Source organism: Phocoena phocoena, chromosome 9 (assembly GCF_963924675.1).
Source record: "Phocoena phocoena chromosome 9, mPhoPho1.1, whole genome shotgun sequence".
In the NCBI taxonomy this organism is placed as follows: domain Eukaryota; kingdom Metazoa; phylum Chordata; class Mammalia; order Artiodactyla; family Phocoenidae; genus Phocoena; species Phocoena phocoena.
Window position 1 is genome coordinate 105,842,228 of NC_089227.1, and position 21,577 is coordinate 105,863,804.

A 21,577-nucleotide genomic window follows, 5' to 3' on the forward strand; every position below is an offset into this window, starting at 1 on the left:
TCGAATTTACCTAGAAAGAGTAACGGGCAGTGGGGAAAGGCTGGCCACTTCTACTTCAGGAAACAGACACTGAACTAGGACCAGACACCATGTGACAGGCTGCCCACTCCACTTCTGGAGCCCAAGGTTGGTCAGACCAGACGGGTGGGGTGAAGCCCAGGGGGGAGAAGCCCTTGCTAACTGGGGCCAACCCTCCAGCTCTGTGCCCAGCAGAGGATTCCACGTCCTTGGCCAGCAGGCTCTCACAGTCTCAGGCTGAGGTTGTTTAGTTTACTCAAACGAAGGTGACTCCAACATGTGTGACCCGCCTCTGTGTGCAGGGCATCACCCCAACTTACAGATGAAGAAACTGCAGCCCAGACACACCAAGGACTATGCTCCCGAAGTGAAGCTGCTGCCTAACCCCAGGGCTGTGACTCAGCCCCGGCCACGCCCTTCCACCCCACCCAGGGCAGCTGTAACACTAACGACGGGCCTGCCACATCCCTCACTGAATGACCCCAAAGATGCCCACTTTGTCATATCTGAGAGGAGGCTTGTACAACGTTCCCAGCTTAGGCTGAACTGTTACATCTTGATACATACAAATAGGAAGTGCTTTCTGAGGCAATAAATAAGTTGTCATAGCTGCTCTTTACAACTTGCAATGATATCTGCAGAATTAAATCCCTATGAGCAGCTCTGAGGCTCACAGCTGAGGTTTAAGAACTGTCCTCAAGTCTCTGAAAGTTTTCGGCCAGATGCCCCTTAGCCAATCTCCTAAGGAACAGGGCAGGACAGACCACCTTTACTGCATCAAGATCCACGTGGCAAGGCTGCTGTTAGGAGAAATACAAGAAGTCACAACACCCAAGTATGTGAAGAGTTCCTCCAGTCTGTAAGTGTTAATGAACGGATGCTTACCTTTGGTATGGGAAACCGCAACTGTGCTATTTGAACTTCGCTGACGAGAGGAACTGTGATTCGGTTGGGAAGCACCAGGTAGTTTGATATTATGTCCAAAATGATAGTATCTGACAAACCACTGTTAGGTGGGAGGTAAAAAACAAACAAACCAACTATCAGACACTCCAGTACTAGTTATCTCCTGTTAACAGTGAACTTAGTACAGACGTGACACAATATCCCACTGACAGCGCGGAGCTAATCCCTCTAACACAGTATTTAAAGCCAGCAGTTTAATACTTTAGATGCAGTACTGCTACAGTGACGATTATGTGGGATTTATTCTGAGAACACAGGATACTATTCTGGCTATATTTCACAGCGTCCTAAATAACATCTCATACATTTCCACATAACTTTATCACTGATTTAATATTGAATAAGTAAAATACATTTAAATAAATCTTTTTTTAACATAAACTATTTCAAACACCCATAAAAGTACAGAGAATACCAAAACAAGCATCCATTTATTTACTCGTTCCATGTTTATTACATTAAATTTATCTTTCCTGATATATATGCAGAGGTCCCAATGAAGTAAAGGAATTTACAGTTCATTCTTTCTTCACACTTTATTTGGGTACTGAATACTGTAATCAATTTGAAATACTATACACCACTGCACAGAGATCTCAGTAGCAAGAATAAAACTGTGGAGGCTAAAGAAACAAATGTACTTTCAATATGCTTTTTGTCTATTCTTTGGTGTAAATGTGAGAATCAAGCAACGTATGTGTGACAGCACTTTTGAAGGCATACGTAAACCAAGTTTCATTGCTATAGAAGGACACCTTTAGCCAGAAGTGCAAAGTTTTAAAAGAACCTTACTTCTTGCCAGTACTTCTCAGATGTTAACATCATGAACACGCAGATGTAAAGTAACTACACACGGAACATCCACTGGGACACAGTGAAAGTGCGGTCATTCACTGAGTGATAACTGAGCCTCACTGCAGGTTGGGGGTCCGAATGCAAGGCCAAGATGCGGAACCTCAGCACAGCACCTTTCAGTCCGACGTGGGCAGAAGACAAACCACACACCCACAGACAGCTCCACTCTACTGCTGAAGAGGCCAGTTACTCAGGCGCTAACAGTCCAGGGGGACTCAGAGGGTCTAAGCCGGCAGACACTGGATCAGTGTTCACCAAGCAGAGGATGAGGTGGCCCTTCAAAGCATTAAGACCAAGCATAGTCTGACTTCAGGCATTTCCCCGCAGAAGTACCAGTTTTGTTTATATTGAAAATCTGTTGAAACAGGAGACCCCTCACCGATGACATAAATGTCTCAAGAATCCCTTAGCTGCTATTGTGGTCGGCCACCGCCTCACCTCTCTCTAACGCCTACGGTGCCAGCACAAGGCTCAGCTAGGCAGCCCCACCGTGGGCTCCCAAGTGGGGCTGGGCATCCCCTGAGCCGCTCTGCTCGTCCTGACTACGCTGGGGCTCAGCACACAGAACAGCTTCCACTGTGTCCCACCCTTCTGGTCCTTTGGAACCGACCCTGCTCATCACCCTACTTCTGTTTCTGTCACAACCTTCATCCCTTCAACACTCAGTTTATGGCTCTTCGTTGAAAAATGGTAAGGATAGCTAAAATTTGTGGTAAAGTAAAGTGATTCAGGCATCACTGCTACTTTATAATACCTTGGATTCTGTTTTGTAGTCAATGGATAGAGCACGTAGATGTTCATTTTGTAAAGCTTGGTACAAGATTTCATTATGTTAGGTTCAAAGTTATTAAATATCTATTTTTATAAGACAAGGCTCGCCACAGCTGTGAGCTGTTTGACAGAATCTTTGAGAAACAGTAGCCCAAGTTTTACGTTAAGTAGATATGTGTATATTTTATCACATAAAATTTACATAATTATGTATCATATATAAATGTATATAATTTAAAAGGGGTATTTAACCATATCTCTTTTATACCATAGTCTCATTTTTGAATGGTGTGTGTCTATTTCCGTCTGTATTTCTAATATATATGAGGATATATTGATATTTTTAATGACAAACGCAATCCTATACACAATGAATACAGAAGAATAGGTTTTATATACTGCATATATGAAAACCCATATATAAAACAGCAGCTGGAAGTTACTACTATACAAAAAGAGCCTGCCTTCATATAAAATCATGCAACGAAATGGCGCTGTATTTGTATGTGTGCGCCGTGCGAGCGTGCATGCATTTCTCCCCTCTAACCGAATGCTCTGGGACTGACCCCCGAGCTGTGCTGCAGGCTCATGCCAGAGCCCGCCCTCTGGCCCTCTACAGGGAGCCAGCACAACATGGCCTGCAGGGCAGATGCTCGACAAACCCCTCCCAGGACGCAGAGGGGAGGAAAGCAGACCACACTCTTCTACACTAAACGACAGCAGGGATTTGTCGTTTTTGCCAGCTAAGCAGCACCCTCTCCTCCGACTTCTGGAACCCTTCCCTGGGGGGCCCCCCCGCCCACCCCCCTTCACTGGCGCTTCTTCAAGCACTTCTCTGCCTCCTCTCAGCGTGGGCACGAGGCCCAACCTGATCCTCAGAACCAGGAGGGTCTGTCCAAGGACAGGCAGACAAACAGAAGTCAACCTTAGAACTTTTGCTGGAACTCGTGGGAAAAGGTTCTTTTTCCAACTGAGGTTGCTGAGCGTGTAGAATAGAAGCTAGAAGCTGTTACTTCACAGCAAGAGTCTGCCTGGCAACAAAGCCACACACAGAAAAGCAGAGTCAGGAGCCGTCCTGTGGACGCCAGCACCTGGCTGTGCCTGGCTACCCAACAGGGCCACAGGCCTCTCGGCGACACCAGCCAAGGGTGTAGGCTCCACTCTGCTCATGGCCACGGCTGGCACTCACAGCAGGCATTCCGTACCCATCTGTCGGATGAGTGAATAGACTGTCTCTAAAAAACAGTATTTGTTTACTCAATTATTTACTCACTTAATGAAGACCAGGTAAGTTGGGTTTGTTGTTGCAAGCAAGAATCCTAATCAACACTTTAACAAAACTCTAAAAGTTTTCCTTTCATTCCAAAAATCTTTTAAAGATAACAGTATTTTTCTATCTCCAATAAACCACAGCACCTAAAAAAGACTTTTATTGTTATGACTATGCCTCAGTGTAGCCTTAATTTTTCTCTTATAACGAAACAAAATAAAATTCTTTCTAATGGCCATCTCAAGGGCATAAACAAATACACGGGAAGAGAAAAAAACAGATTGAAACCAAGGTTTTCGTATTTCAATTTTTAAGCTATTTTAGGGGGAAAAACCCCCCACAGATTAGCGGTGTCCACTAGAAACATATGTAACTTTAACCAACAAGCAACACACTTTAACCTTCAAATGCAACAGTGAAACCAGCAGAAGCAGGCTTGGTGGCTGCAGCCTCAGACCTTCCTGCTCAGAGGTGGCTAACAGGTCTGCTGCCACCGCCTTCCACCTTGGAGGACAGATGGACTCTGTGACGCGACTGGGAAGCATCACTTCTCTCACAGGCGGGACAAGCCCCGAAGGGCTTCACATGCTCGTGGTGGAAGGTTGCGTCGTGTTTCAGACACTAGGGTACACTGAACAATGAGGGCCTCCCAGCCACACGATGCAGCTCCCAGGTCCAGGGCTGACACCTACCCCTCCAGGGAGGCGCGGGTCAAGGCACATAACGCAGAAAGGGAAGGCGCAGCACAGCTCGAAAAGATTCCAGAAAGGGCTACTTTTGAAACATCTAAGCTTGGAAACTTTTTAAAGTTCTCTTTAATCTTCTGGGATATTAAAACACCAAAACTGGAAAGACATCTCATGACTAATGAAAAGGCTTCATCTAGTCCTAACAGGGCTCTCATGCAGCTCTGACCCAGAGCCTCAGACGGGGCGACAACACCAGAGCCCAAGAGAGCCCGCCCACAAAGCATGGACCATGCTCGGAAGACACAGTTCTCAAACATCTGTGTCGTCTTCGCGACAATGGAAACGCACACGACACCACCAGCAAGCTACCCACAGGACGTGACAGAGTACTTACTTCAATCCGGGGATATCGAGAAGATTAGTCAGTCCTGTCCAATTAATTTCTAAAAGCTGTTTTAAAGAAAGGGCAAAAATATTAAGTATGCAAATTATTTCCAATTATCATATCAAATCATGCAGGTTTGTTTCTTTATAAATGAAATGGGTTTGGTACATAATACTGTCCTATATCTTGTTTTTCACTTTGTAAAACATCAAGGCCGTTGTCCCTTGTTGGTATAGATACCTTGCCTGTTCTTGTTTTGTTCTTTTGATGTCATAATTTACTCCAGTAAAATCATAATTATTTATATACCCATCCTCCTATTGACAAGCACTTAGAATATTTACAATTTCTCTTTTATTTTAAGTAATGAATCAGTGAATATCTTTGTACACACGTGTTGTTACATACACATGGAGACTAGCATTCAAAGAGTCGAAATTCTGGTCAAAGATACATTTTCATTTTTTATGTTGATAGATGCTACATAATTGCCCTAATATTGTACAAACTTACATTCCCATCAAAACTGTGTAAAATGTCCTTTCTTTACACCCTACTAAAAATATTTTACACCTATATTAAAAATCAGTCTATCCAGCAGTTAAAGAATGGTACTTTATCACTGCTTCAGTCTGCATATTCCTGTATTAGTGGGACACGTTCCATTCATTCATTCAACATCTGTATTTTATTGCTCATTTTTCTAGTGGGTATTTATCTTATAATAATTCCTATATAGTTGGCTGAGATTCTATTAAACGGATGTGGACAGGTAAAAAGTACTGACTGGAAACACTGCTTTTCCTGTCAAGATGGATACTGCACATAATGAAATTACTTGTGCTTTATATTGTAGAAGATGCTAAGTGAAACTGCATGACCTCTATTACCCATATAGCCGGAGTGACAAAGCTGGGGAGTAGGTGGTTATAAATATGAACTGGAAGGGTCAAGATTCTTTCGGACAGAGCAAAACTCAAAAGCAACAACTTTAATAAAGTCCTGAAACACTAACCTCCCTAGGACTCCCTAGAGCACCCTGACTATGATCTCTAAACGCATTTTCCACTAAAAGGAACAGGGGATTTTGAAGAAATGGCTGATTCCAGGACTGGGACAAAAACTGTTAACGTGAGCCTGGGGCATCCTGCTGAATCAGGAGTAAAGAAGCACTCAAAGGCCCTCCCAAAGGGCGGTCACCTGGAAGGGAATATAACCAGATTACAAACTCTCAGGTGACAGAGGGCCTACTTGCAGGACCCTGGTCAAAATGATAAGATATACCTGAATGCTACCCAAATTCTGAGAAACAAAATGCCAGGGAGGCAGGGGCAGAATTCATGGAAGGACAGACTCAGGTGAGTTTGAAAAGAAGAGATCTGAATGCAAGAAAGAAGGCCCCAGGGGAAGGGCCTCCACGTTCAAGGCCCTGAAGGGGGAGCTGGCCTGTCCATGAACACAGGGAGGCCAGGGGACAGAAGAGCCAAGCTGAGGGGGTGGGAGAGGAGTGTGAGTGACCGTGTGTGGGAGGACGAGAGTGAGTGTGTGACCAGGTGGACAGGTGTGAGGGCGGGGGCACAGAGGGGAGCCACCGGGAGGGGCAGATCCAGGCAGCGCTTTGGGAAAGCAACTAAAATTAGTGCCTCCCCCACCAAGTCTGGATGACTGGGATCTCCTTTCAGGAAACTGAAGAATCAGTGAGACGTGCTTCCAAAGGACAGGAAATCAGCTCTTTGGGCTGCCGAGGAACAGTGAGTAAGGTGGGCACGTTGCAACTGGAACCCCACCAGCGCAGCATGTGTTCACGAGAACCTCAGCCAGCTGCCCTCTGCCCTCCGTGCCATCTGAGGGTTGCAGAAGAGTCGGCAACAGCCACTGCTCATTTCAGCACTGACGACACGCCAGGCGTCCTACACGGGAAGTCTGTTAAAAACGGACTGGTGGAGACTTCCCTGGTGGTCCAGTGGTTAAGAATCCGTCTTCCAATGCAGGGGACGCGGGTTCGATCCCTGGCCAGGGAACTAAGATCCCACATGCAGCGGAGCAACTAAGCCTGCGCACCACAACTACTGAGCACGCGCGGCACAAGGAAGAGCCTGCGTACCGCAACTAAGACCAGATGCAGCCAAAATGAAAATAAATATTTAAAAACAAAACAAAACAGACTGGTGGCTCCGCCCTTCTCCAGAGTTTCTGAATTTTCTCATTTGGGCTGGTGGTAAAGGTCACGAATATTTTTCTTATGTCTTAAAGCTCCTAGGACTTCCAGCTTTCACTTGGGATGTAGAAAACTGGAAAGAGCATCACTCCTGGATGCATGGAGAGCTGAGGCGACAGGGCCATCCCAGGGCAGGAGAGCCAGAGTAAACCCTGTGAAATCCACAGAAATAGGGCGGGCCCGGGAGAGCACAGCTGCTGCAGGAAAGGCAGAAGCCCTGCCTTCGAGAGGCGAGGGCCCACAGCCACTCAGAGGACAGGAACAGAATTCACCCTCTATGCCTTGACCACAGAGATCCAGTATTGCTGGGGGTGGGTGTGACACTCTCTCCTGCACAAGACCCTCCAAAGACAGAGTCACAGGGAGGGGGCAGGGCCACTGAAAGAGCACCGCAACAATGGTGGTGGGGTAAGACGCTCCAAAATGATGAAAGATATCAAACCCCAGATGCAAGAAATGCAGAGAACACCTGGCGGGATAAACAGCCGCAAACTCCCCAGTGGCTTAATGTGTGGCCTAAGACTGGGCCTCTTCCGTCCAGTGGGCTCCATGGACCTGCCAGCCCAGCCCTGCCTCGCCCCTCATGGCCGCCTCCCATGCGGGGCTGCAGGAATCGGTTTCGGGAAGCCTCATTCGAATGCTGCAACCTTCCTATTCCTGGTCTCGGGGTTAAGGGTCTGTATCTGATGCAGCTGGAATAGGGCAGGCAAGGACGAAGGGAAGACCAGGAGGCTCACTCCTGGGGGCACCGGCAGCCAGTGTTTCTGGCCTGTGGCCTGAAGGACCAGAGGAAGCTGGTCTCAGGGTGAGAGAAGAACGAAGCTGAGGCAGAACAGGCACAAGAGACAGTGGCCACGGCGTCCACATTCCGTCCTGTTCCTGACTCCCAACTGCAGCCCCTGCATGGGTTTCATAAGACATCGATATATGCTCATTTTGTTTTTAAATAAAGCCTCCCCTTCTCCCCCTTCCTTTGCTTAAGGTACCTCAATTGCTGGAGTCCTAGCTAGTAGGATTCAATTTCTTTTCACAATCACACTAAAAGGAAGATGTTATTTACATTTTATAGATGAAGAAACTCAATCTGTGGACCAAAGCCTCAGCAGGCATGTCCTTTGCTAGCTGGGAGGACCCCTTTAGGATAAACACATTCAGAGTGAGCCCCAGACCATCTCCTGGAGAAGTTCTAGAAAGGACCTCCTGACTCAGTCTACTCTAATCCATACTCCTGAGACAAACCTAAAAATGACCTCAGGATTGTGAAACACCCTTAAGAGTGTATGCCAGAGGCAATCCCAACAACTGTCAAGTTAGCATGAGTAGGTGGCCGCCACTTCCCTGGGACACGTCCAAGGGCAGAGAGTAGGTCACGCCCTGGCTCGTACCAGAACCTTAACCCAAGCTTCTGTGCTTACCAGTGCTCGGCCTCTGCTGCCAGGACCCCACCAGAATGCTAACCCTACGTACAGGAAAATATTTAATTTCTGAAACATCTGAAGACTCACTATGTGCCAGGTGCTATACCAAGCGTTTTACATTTAATCGTCACCTCTAATCTTTTGAGGGAGGTATAAGTGTACTCCCCATGTTACCGACGGGGAGACTGAGGCTTACAGAAATTAAATACAGTTGGGCCTCTGTATCTGAGGGTTCCAGTTCCGCCTCCTCAGATTCAACCAAATACGGATCAAAAGTATTCAGAAAGAAAAAATTCCAGAAGTTCCAAAAAGCAAAGCTTGAATCTGCTGCACTAGGGCAACTATTTACATTGGACTTTCAACTATTTACACAGAATTTACACCGTACTAGGTGTTATAAGTGATCTAGAGATGATTTAAAGGATACGAGAGGATGTGCGTAGGTTATGTACAAATGCTACGCCATTTAATAAGGAACTTGAGCACCCACGGATTTCGGTCCATGGGAGTCCAGGAACCAATCCCCTGTGGATACTGGGAGAAGACGGTAGTTTGCTCAAAGCATGCAGTTCAAAGGAGAGAAAGAACCAGGAGCGGAAAGTGAGGCTGTGTGGCGCTCACATCTGTCACTTAACCTGAAATAAGGTGACAGTACATCCGCCCTGCCCCCACTGTGCACGAAGTCAGCACTGCAGACACCTGTGGTTATTTTTTTAAAAACAAGTAGCACATTATCAGAACTAATCTAAACAAATCAACGAGCAAAAAAACGTGCGAAAGTTTCATATTCTTCTGAAGGTTGCCATGCTTCTAAATCATCTGAATAGTCAAACCCTCAAATCTTTCTGTTTTTCACTGGGGTGAGGAAGGACTTGGCAGCCAGCAGGGAATTCTGCTCTTACATTTTCCAGATGAAAGCGACTGAAAAAGTCCCTTTTCTCTGAAGCCTGTGCTTGGTGACTGTAATTCACCATATAAGGATACAAGTGATCCTCAACCTTTCACAGCCTCATCCTGCATTTCTGAGTACTAAAATTTCATTTGGAAATTAATATTATAATGTTATTTTTTACTTTTTGGCTGCACGGCTTGTGGGATCCTAGTTCCCTGACCAGGGACTGAACCTGGGTCCTGCAGTGGAAGCACAGAGTCTGAACCACTGGACCACCAGGGAAGTCCCTACAATGTTATTTTTAAACTAAGTATACCTAAGAAAGATCCAATGAAGAATATTACAAAGTTTTGAGGAAGATTTAAAGATTTGGATTTTGTTACATTCTGAGCTGAATAAAGAACTCTTTCTTTAAATTGTTAAAAATTCCCTGCAAACTAAAAATACTTATCAACTTGCTAAGGATTAGTTTTTTATATTCATTAATGAAGGAATTTTTTAAAACGTACTGTCTTTTCAATAACTTGTATGTGGGGGGAAAAAAACCCATGAATGTTGAATCTTTTACGGATTTCTTCATTTCTCAAAATTTTAATAAATTAAAATTTAACACAGATGTTCCTTAATAGCTTTTGAATTTTACCATGCTTTGTGTCATTAAGATACGTTCAAAATAAGCCAATTATTTAAGCAATAAAAAGCAAATGAGAATAATAATTTTAGTGGTAACAAAAAGTGATGACACTTACTTCTTATGTTTTTATGCAGAAAAGCACCACTTGTTTGGTCTAGATAAACTTGTATTTTAAAAACCAGCAACAATAACTTGTATTAAGTTATTTGAATCAAATTATACAAATGAATATCCCCATTTTACACTACACATGATGTTAATGACACCTCCAGAAAGGACTCATTGCAGGTTACAAAAATGGCACACCGTGAAGAGGTATCTGAGAAACAGATCATTCATTCATCAGACATTTACTGAACTGTATGGAGACAGATATGGCTGTGGCTTCCAAAGATTAAGAAGTGTGCTGCGAGGCACAGGGACAAGGAGGGAACCTGGCTGCCCATGTCCTGGGAAGGGCAGCATTCTGGGAGAGGAGAGAGAGAGAGAAGGAGGGGGTGGAAGGGATGATGGAGGAGGGGTGGGGGTGGTACTACCACTGCACTGGACAGATGACCGTCTGCGAGTGACAGCCGGCCCCTGGCGGGTCAGTCTGCCGGGGCAAGACCCCTAGCAGTGAAGTCCACTGAGGACAGAGCCAAGGCAGAAAGCCAAGCAGAGGCTGCAGAAGCCCAGATGAGGAGCCTTGTAGGAATGGAGCCACCCAGGTGAGGATGGACAGTCTCAGTAAGGGGAGGGGCCTCGGCGAGGAGATAGGGTCTCAGTGAGGGAGAGTCTAGGTAGGTGACATGTTTGTTGTCTTACTTTTGTGGCTAATAATGAGTAATAAGTATTGACGACTTATAACAAAAATGGAATGTGAAATAATAATATCATGGTTTATCCAAGTGTTAAAATATAATTTAGTTAAAATTAATCTTTGTGACTCTTAAAAACACAGCATACTGTGTGCTTCATTCAACACACCCCAAGAGGCAGGCAATGGCGGGGTGGGGGACGGCTGCAGGGAGACTTAGGGTGGGTATGAGGATAGCAACTCTGCCAGACCAGGGCAGGTCCAGGTGCAGATCCCCAGACTTACTGGTTTTGTGACTTGGACAAATCAGACTCTCAGGTCCTGGTCAGCAAAAGTATTTAGTGTTAGTTATTTAACTACAGAGCTATGAGGATTGAATGAGTAAATATATATCATACTCAGTGATAGGTGCTGAATGTTAGTTACAACCTATACTTTCTAAGGTCTGCTTTCAAATTTTCTGCAGCTAACATTTTTATAATGAGGAAAAAAGTTGTCCATCAAGAGATGTGAAGCCCTCTTTTAAGGCACAAAGAGATGAAAGCACGCAGGATTCATGCATCAAAGGGAATAAAGTGAGTTAAGCTCTTTTTCTCCACTCTGTCTATTCTTCGATATGTACACATTCTTGTCAGTGAATGGCAAGAAAAGAATGAAATAAACATTGACTTACTGGCTTCCTAAGGAAGAAGATAGACAAAGCTCCCACTAAGGGCATGTCTCCAATCAGTGGTTCCAGGATCACCCGCATTGTACCATGAATCTAAATTCAAATGGGAAACAGAAACGTTAAAAGAAAACAATTCCACAGGCCATTACAGACGCAAGAAGGAGGATGCAGGATCCTCTCAGTGATTCCTGAGCATCTGACTTCAGGTTTCTCTCAAGGTATAACCTATAAACAAAAACTTAACTTCAAAGGAATTCTGAGTTAATAAAAACTTCATGATTTTCTTTCTGAATAGAGCACAGAGAATTTGAGAAGACTATGAAACTTAAAAAAACCTTACCTGTATACTTTGCACACCAGCTCTACAAAAATATCGCTTGATCTCCAAATCAATCTCACAATTTCCTACAAAACTAGCAAAGAAAAAGTTCTGTATTACATTCTCTTAATCACCACAGACCTGCAAGCTATATAATCTGAATACAATGATAGTAAAGCAGCCAGAACAAGACTGTAGGCAAAGCTGTAACCTGCAGCCTGGCCGTGCCAGAGTGTTCTAGTGCCTGCGTTGGAGCGGTCACTGACACCAGTCAGGACCACCGCATGGGTGGCGAGGCAGGCAGCCTGGCCAGAGGCCTTGGTATAAATGTCACTTCTCGAAGTGCAGCTTCTGGAGCAGTCTCTTGACGGAGCGTAGTTTTCATTTGTTTTATAAACAACTATGCTTGTTTAAAACATAAAAAATGCTGAGATTATGTTTCACCACAAATAAACGCTGCGCCCAAACTCCCCGTACTGAGGAAATTAGCAGTGCTCAGGGCCCTCTGATGTCAAAGGTTAAAGACATTACATCCATCTGAGGTATCAATTTTACTCAACGATTAAGTCTTTTCAATCATTAATGTGAAACAAACATGAATACAGCATGATGCTGAATGTAAGGCTTGCACCCATCTTTAGTGTGAACATGGCACGTCCACTACATTTTGCGTGGGATCCGTATGATTTGACTCCCACCCTTGACTCTTGGACTCTTGACTCCGGCGTGGGAGCGTCGGGGGGGGGGCAATTTGATAATCATGAGAGAGACTGTCCAAGCACATGAGCAAAATAGTGACAGAAGGCGTCTGGGATAAAAGTCTTCCAATATTCACAGTTCTGATGTAAAAGTCAATACCTGTAGGTTCTTTTGGTGAAGGGGGGACGTACAGTCAAGCACACATTTTGGCAGAAAGTTGCTGCTAGCCACAAGGGGCAGACATCTGAGTTAATGACAGCAGTGCTTTTCTAGCTATGAGAAGATGCAAGAAATTGGGCTCATAACATCGTCTCCTGAATATATCTATCTGAAGACCTGTTCTGCCAGTTTTCCCAGAGCACAGAGGGCCTCATTTCTGATCTCTGCCCTGAACTCCTTTCAGGGTGTGTGGAAGGTCAGCAACTGCAGTGGCTGGCGGCCTCACCCTTGTAGAGGCAGATGGTGAGTGACAGGTTTTCGCCCACACACACCAAGACTTGATCACTTGTTTCCTCATAGCTCTCAATTACTCCTTCCCCAGCTCCATGGCCAGTAACCTAGTTACGGTCCTTATCTGGAACACAGGAAAAAGCAGAATGCAGACTTTTTAGAGACATAAATATCTGAGCTGCATAACTTGCGTATGCCATCATGTCTGCTGAAACCACAAAATCCAGGCTGCATCTTCAAAATGGCGTCCAGTAGCAGATTCACTCCGATGTTTATTTAATGAACGTGTATGAAGTGCTCCCTCAGCGCTGGAACAAGAGAACAAGGCTCCCACGCTCCTGAAGCTCACCCTCGGCCTAGTGGACAGCCCTCCCAGGGTGCGGCTGACCCGAAGACACACGCGGGGCTTCCTCTCCTACTGCACTGACAGCAGCAGCGTTTGCAGTAGTTCCCAGTATGTTAAAGACGCAGAGTTTTCCGTATCACATCATCACAACATTCTATGCTCCCTTCTAGAATAAAGGTAATTGGTACTGACTGTTCATTTACTATATTAATATACTTCAGAAACTCAAAGATGACATGATAAAATAAAACGATCCTTAGCCAAAACAACAAACCAAACCCTGCGGAGCCATGTGTCAGTCAGCAGCTCAGCAGCGGCCTGCACACAGCTGGGCTGGGGCCTCAGGGAAAGCCGGAATCTTGGCAGTCACTAAGACACCAAAAAAGAAAAAGAAAAAAACGCCCACGAACAGTGAAGACAAGAGCCAGAGAAAACCTCTCTACCATGCAGGCAAGGCACCTGGCAGACCCCTAAGTAATTTTTTTCCCAATTATCCTTTATTGTGGTAAAATATACATAAAATGACCACCTCAACCATTTTTAAGTGCGCGTCTCAGTGGCATTAAGCACATTCAGATGATTGCGCAACCATCACCACCATCATCACTTCCAGATCTCTCTGCATCTTGCAAAACTGAAATTCTATACCCGTTAAACAGCAACTTCTGATCCTGCCTCCCCCAGCCCCCTGCAGCCTTCATCCTACTTTCTGTCTCTGTGAATCTGACTCCTCTGGGGGCCTCACATGAATGGAATCAGACAGGATTTGTCTTTTCGTGACTATCCTATTTCATTTAGCATAATGTCCTCAAGGTTCATCCCTGTTGTAGCAGGATGGACACTACACACTGCAGGATTTCCTTCTTTATAAAGGCTGAATGATACTCCACTGTATGTACATAACACACCTTGCTTACCCATTCAACAGTCAATGAACACCTGGGTTGCTTCCATGTTTTAGCTGCTATGAACACAAGTGCACAAATACCTCTTTGAGACCTTGTTTTCAATTATTTTGGGTACGTACCCAGAAATGGAAGTGCTGGGTCATACAGTAATTGTTTAATTTTTTGAGGAACAACTATTCTGTTTCCATAGCAACTGTACCTTTTACATTCCCGCCATCAGTGCACAGGGGTTCCAATTTCTGCACATCCTCACTAATCTGTTTTCTGATAGGTGCCATCCTGATGGGTGTGAGGCGGTATCTCACTGTAGTCTGGATTTGCTTCTCCCTGATTAACAGTGATGTTGAGCACCCTTTCGTGTGCCTGTGTCCACTTGTGTATCTTCTTTGCAGAAATGTCTATTCAAGTCCTTTGTTCATTTCTGAATCAGGTTATTTGTTTTTTTGTTGCTGTTGAGTTGTAGGAGTTCCTTATACATTCTGGATCTCAATCCCTTATCAGATATATGATTATATGGATTACACTGCTTCTACAGATTGCTTTTAGTGTTGACTTTTAACAATGTTAAGTCTTCCAAACCACAAACATGGGATGTATCCCTATGTATTTATGTCTTAATTTCTTACAGCAATGTTCTGTAGTTTTCATTGTACAAGTCTTCCACCTCCTTGGTTAAGTTAATTTCTAAGTATTTTATTCTTTCTGTTTCTATTGTAAATGAAATTGTTTTCTTAATTTCCTTTTTGGATTGCTCGTTGTTAGCATACAGAATGCAACTGATTTTTTTTTTTTGCATTGATTTTGTATCCTTCTACTTTGCTAAATTCATTTACTAGTTCTAAAAGCTTTTTTTTGTGGAATCTTTCAGGTTTTCTACATAGATCATATTACCTGTGTACAAAGATAATTTTACTTTCTCCTTTCCAACTTGTATGCCATTCACTTCGTTTTCTTCATACCTAATTGCTCTAAAAGAACTTCCAGTACCATGTTGAACAGTAGTGGTGAAAGCAGGCATCCCTGTCTTGTTCCTGATCTCAGAGGAAAAGGTTTGTCTTTCACCACTGAGCATGCCGCTTGCTGGGAATATATGCCTTTTATTATGCTGAAGTAGTTTCTGTTTCTTGTTTAAGTGTTTTTATCATGAAAGTGTGTTGAATTTCACCAAATGCTTTTTCTGCATCAACTGAGATAATCGTGCAGGGGTTTTTTTTTCCCCCTTCATTCTGTTAATGTGGGGCATTACACTGATCACTTTTCTTTGTTGAACCATCCTTGCATCCCAGGAATAAATCCCACTTGGTCACGGTGTATAATCCTTTTACTGTGTTGCTGAATTCAGTTTGCTAGCACTTTCTTGAGGTTTGTGGCATCAATGTTCACAAGGGATATGGGTCTGTCGTTTTCTTTTCTTGTAGTGCCTTTACTTTCTTTTATTTAACATGTTTTATGAATGATAGCAATTATCTAGGCTGCCAGGAACTAAAACCAGAAAGTAAATAAATTTAGGTCTTCAACAAGAAGTTAGTCCAATTCCATCAAACAGCAGGTAAGAAATGTGCTCATTATAACCTCCACCTTATGGGTACAGCTAAGTGACATCACACATCATTAACTATGACATAAATACAAACTTACCTAATCTGAAGGTCCAAAATAATTTGCCTTTTGTCCACATTTTCAGTATACACCTTAACACCATTGATCCTGAGGGGCTGAAACAAGAACTGGCTTACTTAAAACGTAGGAAGGGTGAAAGAAAAACCAAGCCCTGTGACGTAGCAGAGCTGAGACAACGAGCTTCAGCATCAGGCCACAGGAGTGAAAGCTCCTCTGCTTTGCAATGTACTAGCTGTTTCACCTCCAGCAAGTTGTTAAACCTCTGTCCCTCAGCGCCCTCATCTGTAAAACACGGTCGGGAGGGCAGCTCCACATGGGCAATAGCGAGGCTACAGGACACAGGACCATGCGGGTCGAGAAGCACGGCCTGGTACAGCAGGTGCTCAGAGGCCACAGACACAGCTCCGCTATGACCCTGCTTCGCTCCTTCCCAGGAGCCTTGGGCTCCAGATGACTTTGACCTTTTCCCTCTACTCCATCCTTACTAATTGTTTAAAATATAACTTCCTTTCATTTTTTCTTTATGTCATAATTTCTTTATGTCATAATTTTCCATTTCTTAAGATTTTAATAAAAATGGGGCTTTTGAGTGAATCAAAAATACTAGCTATATTTTCAACACCTAATACAACACCTAATACAGGCTACAAGGTCACAAACAAATGACTGTAAAAAGAAAAGGCAGACCTACAATAAATGCTATATTTCAACATCATTTCAAAACCTTTTTCCCATTAATTGATTTGAAACCCCTCCTAAGAAAGTTTTCAACATGACATTTGAGCATTAAAAACTCAAGCTGAAGAACTCCCAGACCTCTGGAGTCTTAGTGCTCACTCTGACAGTGAGTGTCCTGAAACCTTATTCCTCAACCAGCTGCAGGAGAAACTCTAAGTCTACACTTCCTACCGTCCCAGGTCCCAGGCTTTTCTGCTCGGGTTCTCCTGCCCCTCTCTTCCTTCCCTTCAATCAAACAGCCCGGGTCCTGTGTGCCCAAAAGAGGTCCATGCAGCCACGGTGATGCCGAGCTCCCCGACTGAACCCGCACTACTCTCTGCAGTCCTGCCGTCTCCTTGACGATGATCTTACGTAGCATCAAACTGAAGCGCATGTGAACAGGGACGTAATTCTTCCTGAGACAAACCCAGCTGGAGCGAGAATTCCAGATCTGTGCAAGCATGAGCTTACCTAACTCTGGGAGACACAAACGCCAGCCAGAGGGAGACAGTGACTGTAGGGCCGGAGGAGAAGGGGCAGGCAGGGGAAGGACGCGCCTCAGAGACCTTACACGGCTGTCGAGGCCTAAGCTAGTCACCATCCGCCCTTCACAGTCACGTGCATTCTAGCTTGTAGCTGTGTCTTCTCACCTGTCATGATTGTTTGAGGTGACTGAGGTAAAGTGAAAATTAAAGGTAGTGTCCCATGGTGGTCCTGTGCTGGCCCGGTGTGCTCAAACAAAAGGATGCCCACACCCCGACTTGCAGCGTGTTGCAGACCTCACAGCCAAGCGGGCAAACGGCCTGCTCAACACAGCTTGGCAGGACACACACACCTGAGGCACCGCGGAAGAGAAGGAGCATTCTCTGCCCATAGAAAATAGGCCTTGATGGGGAAGGGTGACTGACAGCCTGGGGAGTGTGCGATGGGAACGTGTCTGGGGGCAGTGACATGGATGGGGGTCAGATGGTCCTCAGCCACATTCACTAACACCTCGACAGGCTGAAGCACAGACATCGGGACGCAGGGCGCGGTGAGAGTGGGTTGTCGGGCTCTGCCCTGGTGTGTGAGTTTAAAGGACTACTGAACTCCAAAACAATGTTACCTTGAAACTAATGCTATGTTATGTGTGAATTACACCTCAACAGAAAAAATATTACCTTCAACTGTTGCTAATTATTGTAAACACTGACTTAAAAACATAAAAAAGGAAACTTGCCTTTAATGGTGGTCTTGAGGCTTCCTAGCAGTGTTGGAATTAGTGACTTTCTTTTGTACATAATATGATTCCAGCAACAAAGCCTACCTTTCCCTTCCCCTGTGTCACTACCGCCACACCGCAAGCCCAGCACTGGAGCCTGAGCTGCTGCTGTAAACGCCGTGGTGGAGCGGGTGCCTCCAGCTTTTGTCAGTCTCATCATCCTTAGTGAGTTTACACATCAAACTCCCTTTCCAGCAGGACAGATGGTAGAAAGTTGTACAAAGGTAATTCTAACAGAAGAACGTGGGGCAGAGACTCTCTGGGGCTGAGGGGACCTCCGACGGACCTGGACTGGCCAAGAGACCACAGTGGACGAACGAAGCGAGGCCCCAACAGAGGAGGAGAGGGCCCCATGGGAGGCAGACCTGGGGAAGGACCCGCACACACTGCCAACCTTCCGCAAAACAGCTTTCTCTAGAGACAGTCTCAGGTAGTTTACCATTCTTTTCAGTTGTGCACAGGTGAGAACACTTAAGAAGAAACAAACCTGCTGCCCCACGTCAACCCTCGTGAAGCTGAAGGTGCTGAGGTGGGTGTGTGCTCCCCGCACAGCCGGCTCTATGGTTTCTCGAAATAACTTCTCTATAAATTGGCAAATGAAAGGCCACATGTGTTTTACAGTCTGAAAAGGAGAAAGAGCTCAGGTTAAACAAGATGGTATAGTACTTAAATCATCATGGAAAATTATGCTCCTATAGTTTACCAGAATTTTTGAAAAGCAAAGGGGGGAGGCGTCCTTTTTGCTACGCACCTAAAATTTTTAAATGTATTACAACAGTAAACTACTGATTAACCAACCAATATGTTGCAGGAATTAGTTATTCTAGTTAAATATGCTGTTTAATCATATCAGCACATTTAATCATTGCTAAAAAGTCAGAAAATCCTGTGGTTTCAACTCCCTGCTAAAAAACTTTCTAAAACTGTATCGTTCTCAACATTAATGAGTTTTCTTTAAGGATGGACTAACTTCTAGTGATTACTTTTTGGGTAATCATTATTCACATTAGTTTTTACTATATAACTCCAAGGATATATAAAACATAGAGATAAAAGAGATCTACTTCAAAGTATAATGATCTAAAAACATAACCTTTAAAAAAAAGATTATTATCTACCACTAGATTTCTTGGGAGTTATTTCCCTCTTCACAATAATGTTCCAAAATTTTCGCTTATGACTATCATAGAAGAGACCTGAGCAGTAGCTGATCAGAAGAGAAGACACAGGGCCAAACACCCAACTATGAATATATCATTAACTTCCTCGTGTCAAAGAAACAGTCTGCACTGTTTAGAAAAGGAAAGTAATGTCTCAGTTATGACCGAGTTCTTCTGAGAGCAGAAGCCAACCCGCTAAGTCCAAATGCGTTCACATATTGTCAGCGTCCAAATCCCCAAATATGGAAATATGGCATGTCACCCTCTAATTCCCACTGATATCTGGTGTTCAGTGTTCTTCTCTTACCTTATTTAGCCATTCTGCTCTTTCAGTGTCTGGAAAATGAACCTAAGAGAAAAACATACACACGACTTACAATCTCCTGACAACTCTAAGTAAAACGCCACACAGGCCATTTAGTATTCTTCCTGTATATCTACTGTTTGTAAAATGCTGTTTAAGCCCGCCGCTGGGAAGCCCTACACAGAACCACGCGGCCCTGGCTCTCCACGCTCTAAGGACACTCTGAAGCCCTTGCCTACCTTGCCACTGGGCCGAGGGGCTCCTGGAGCGCACAGTCTCAAGCTCCTCCTTCGCCACCAGCATGGCCCCTGCCTGCAGCACCTAGGCTCAGAGCCTCAGAAGCCCACCTTTCCCTCCCCTTCTGGCCCAAAGGAGCCAGCACAAATCTTCCATGTTCGGCTCCTCTCCACACCGTCTCCCAGATGAGGATTAGAATTCTAATGGTTCTCCATGATGGGGCCTGTATACTGGAGAAAATAAGCACAGAGGGAGGAAAAAACCTACCTGGTGTTAAAACAACCCCTGCAGAAAAAGGCTAAAGCTGTTTTGGGCAGGGAGTTCTCCTCTGAGAAATGCTCCGTACTCCCCCACCCCTCGAAGAAAGAAGAACACGCTGGCCACACTAACATCCTGAAAACTGCAGTTCTGGCACAGCTGCACGATGCATCTCAGGCAGGTTTGTACCGGTGACTGGGACATGGTCTGGAACTGCCACACCTACCTTCCTAAGTAACACAGATACTGTAGCCAGTAAAAGACAAGCCCCACCCCATCCTCTGGCTGAGAGGAGCTGGTCAGGGAATATTACTGTGGGGTGGGGTGTCCCCAAGAAGATGCCTCTTTGAGGACCAACTCCACTCTCAGGCTTGGCCTCTAAGCACAAACCATGGAATGGGGCTGGAAGCAGCCAGGTCCAGGTTGGAGAGGCCACCGTCATCATGTCTGTTGTGGTCACACAGCTTCACGGAGAGGCCACAGCAGGTTCCACCTGCCCCACATCCACGTGCCTGAGCAGACCTACTCCTTTACGCTGCAGGATGTGAAGCTTTTAATTTGCTTGAACCCGAGGGTGGGCTAGCATGACAAATAAGTTTTTCTAAATTAAGTTAGTTTGAATCCATCCTGGGACAAAACCAAATGGATAGCAACCTTCCAGAATGAAGAAAAGGCTCAAGAGTTGAGAAAGATGACGCTCAAGAAGCAAAGGCTCAGGAAAGGACTGCTGGTGAAGCTTGCTCAGATCTGGAGGCTACGTCACTGCAGAGGTTTGACCGGAAGGGAACTGGACTGCACTTTCCCCCCAGAAGGCATTTGGGGCTGGGGGTGGGGAGAACTGGAGGGCTTACCAGACTAGCTGGGCTAGGCCACAAGAGGATTAGATCGTGGCATGAGGTGGCTGATGAGGGCAAGCTCTCTTCAAAGCCTTTCAGCTGAAAGGTTCAGAGGAGCAGAAGGTGAGGGAAGGCAGATGCCGAGGGATGGCCGACGGACAGACTGTAAATCTCCCTGAACTAGGTTTCTGGAAGATCAATGAGGGCAACATGACTAAGCTACCAACTATACTTGTGTAAAATAATACAAGTAACTACCATTTACTGAGTATGAGTGCTATCTTCGCAGCAGGTTCTGTGCTGAGCTAGTCACGCACATAGTATCTGAGTTCATTCTTACAACAGATATACAAATTTGAACTATTACTATCCCATATCTGTAGGGCAGCTACTAGTGACAGAATGGGGATGAAAACCAGATTGGTCTGCTCATGTTTTTGGCCACTTCGCTACTAAGGGATGTGCAAAGTGCGTGGAGCTCGCCGAGCCCTCAGGAGGACACACTCGATCAGAGTAGAGCCTGAAACTCCGATTCCATGCCTTAAATGTACGAGGTCCTGAGTGTCAGCCAGAAGTAGAAAATTTTGTGTTTAATAGTGATTCGTCGAGTAACTCCAGAGGTTACACAAATCCTGAAACAGCCGATGGCAAAGTTCAGCAAACACAATAGCAGTTCACAATAAAACACTGTTACCAGACCCAGTGTTCCACCCAAGACTAAGAAGAGAGCGATTTAAGACTGGTTTCACTCAACATTCAAACTCCTTCCTAGGAAAGAGCTAGTATCCATCAACACGAATTAGTAATTAAGTAGTAATGACAAAATTCCATGTGCATCCAACCACCCTGTGACCCAGCAATTCCATTTCTGAGAATCTCT

At 44.9% G+C, this 21,577-nt stretch overlaps 1 protein-coding gene across 2 annotated transcripts in view; it reads right to left on the reverse strand.

Annotated features, from left to right (window-relative positions):
* The window catches only part of ESYT2 (extended synaptotagmin 2), a 71,927-nt gene that overhangs the window by 24,810 nt on the left and 25,540 nt on the right, over positions 1-21,577 (reverse strand). For both annotated transcript variants that reach the window (XM_065883831.1, XM_065883830.1), the window contains exons 2-8: positions 19,370-19,411; positions 18,390-18,524; positions 15,943-16,019; positions 11,923-11,995; positions 11,586-11,675; positions 4,964-5,019; positions 904-1,024 (exon numbers count right to left, since the gene is read on the reverse strand). In XM_065883831.1, coding sequence (XP_065739903.1) covers positions 904-1,024; positions 4,964-5,019; positions 11,586-11,675; positions 11,923-11,995; positions 15,943-16,019; positions 18,390-18,524; positions 19,370-19,411 — 594 coding nt within the window. The remainder of the gene's footprint in view (positions 1-903; positions 1,025-4,963; positions 5,020-11,585; positions 11,676-11,922; positions 11,996-15,942; positions 16,020-18,389; positions 18,525-19,369; positions 19,412-21,577) is intronic.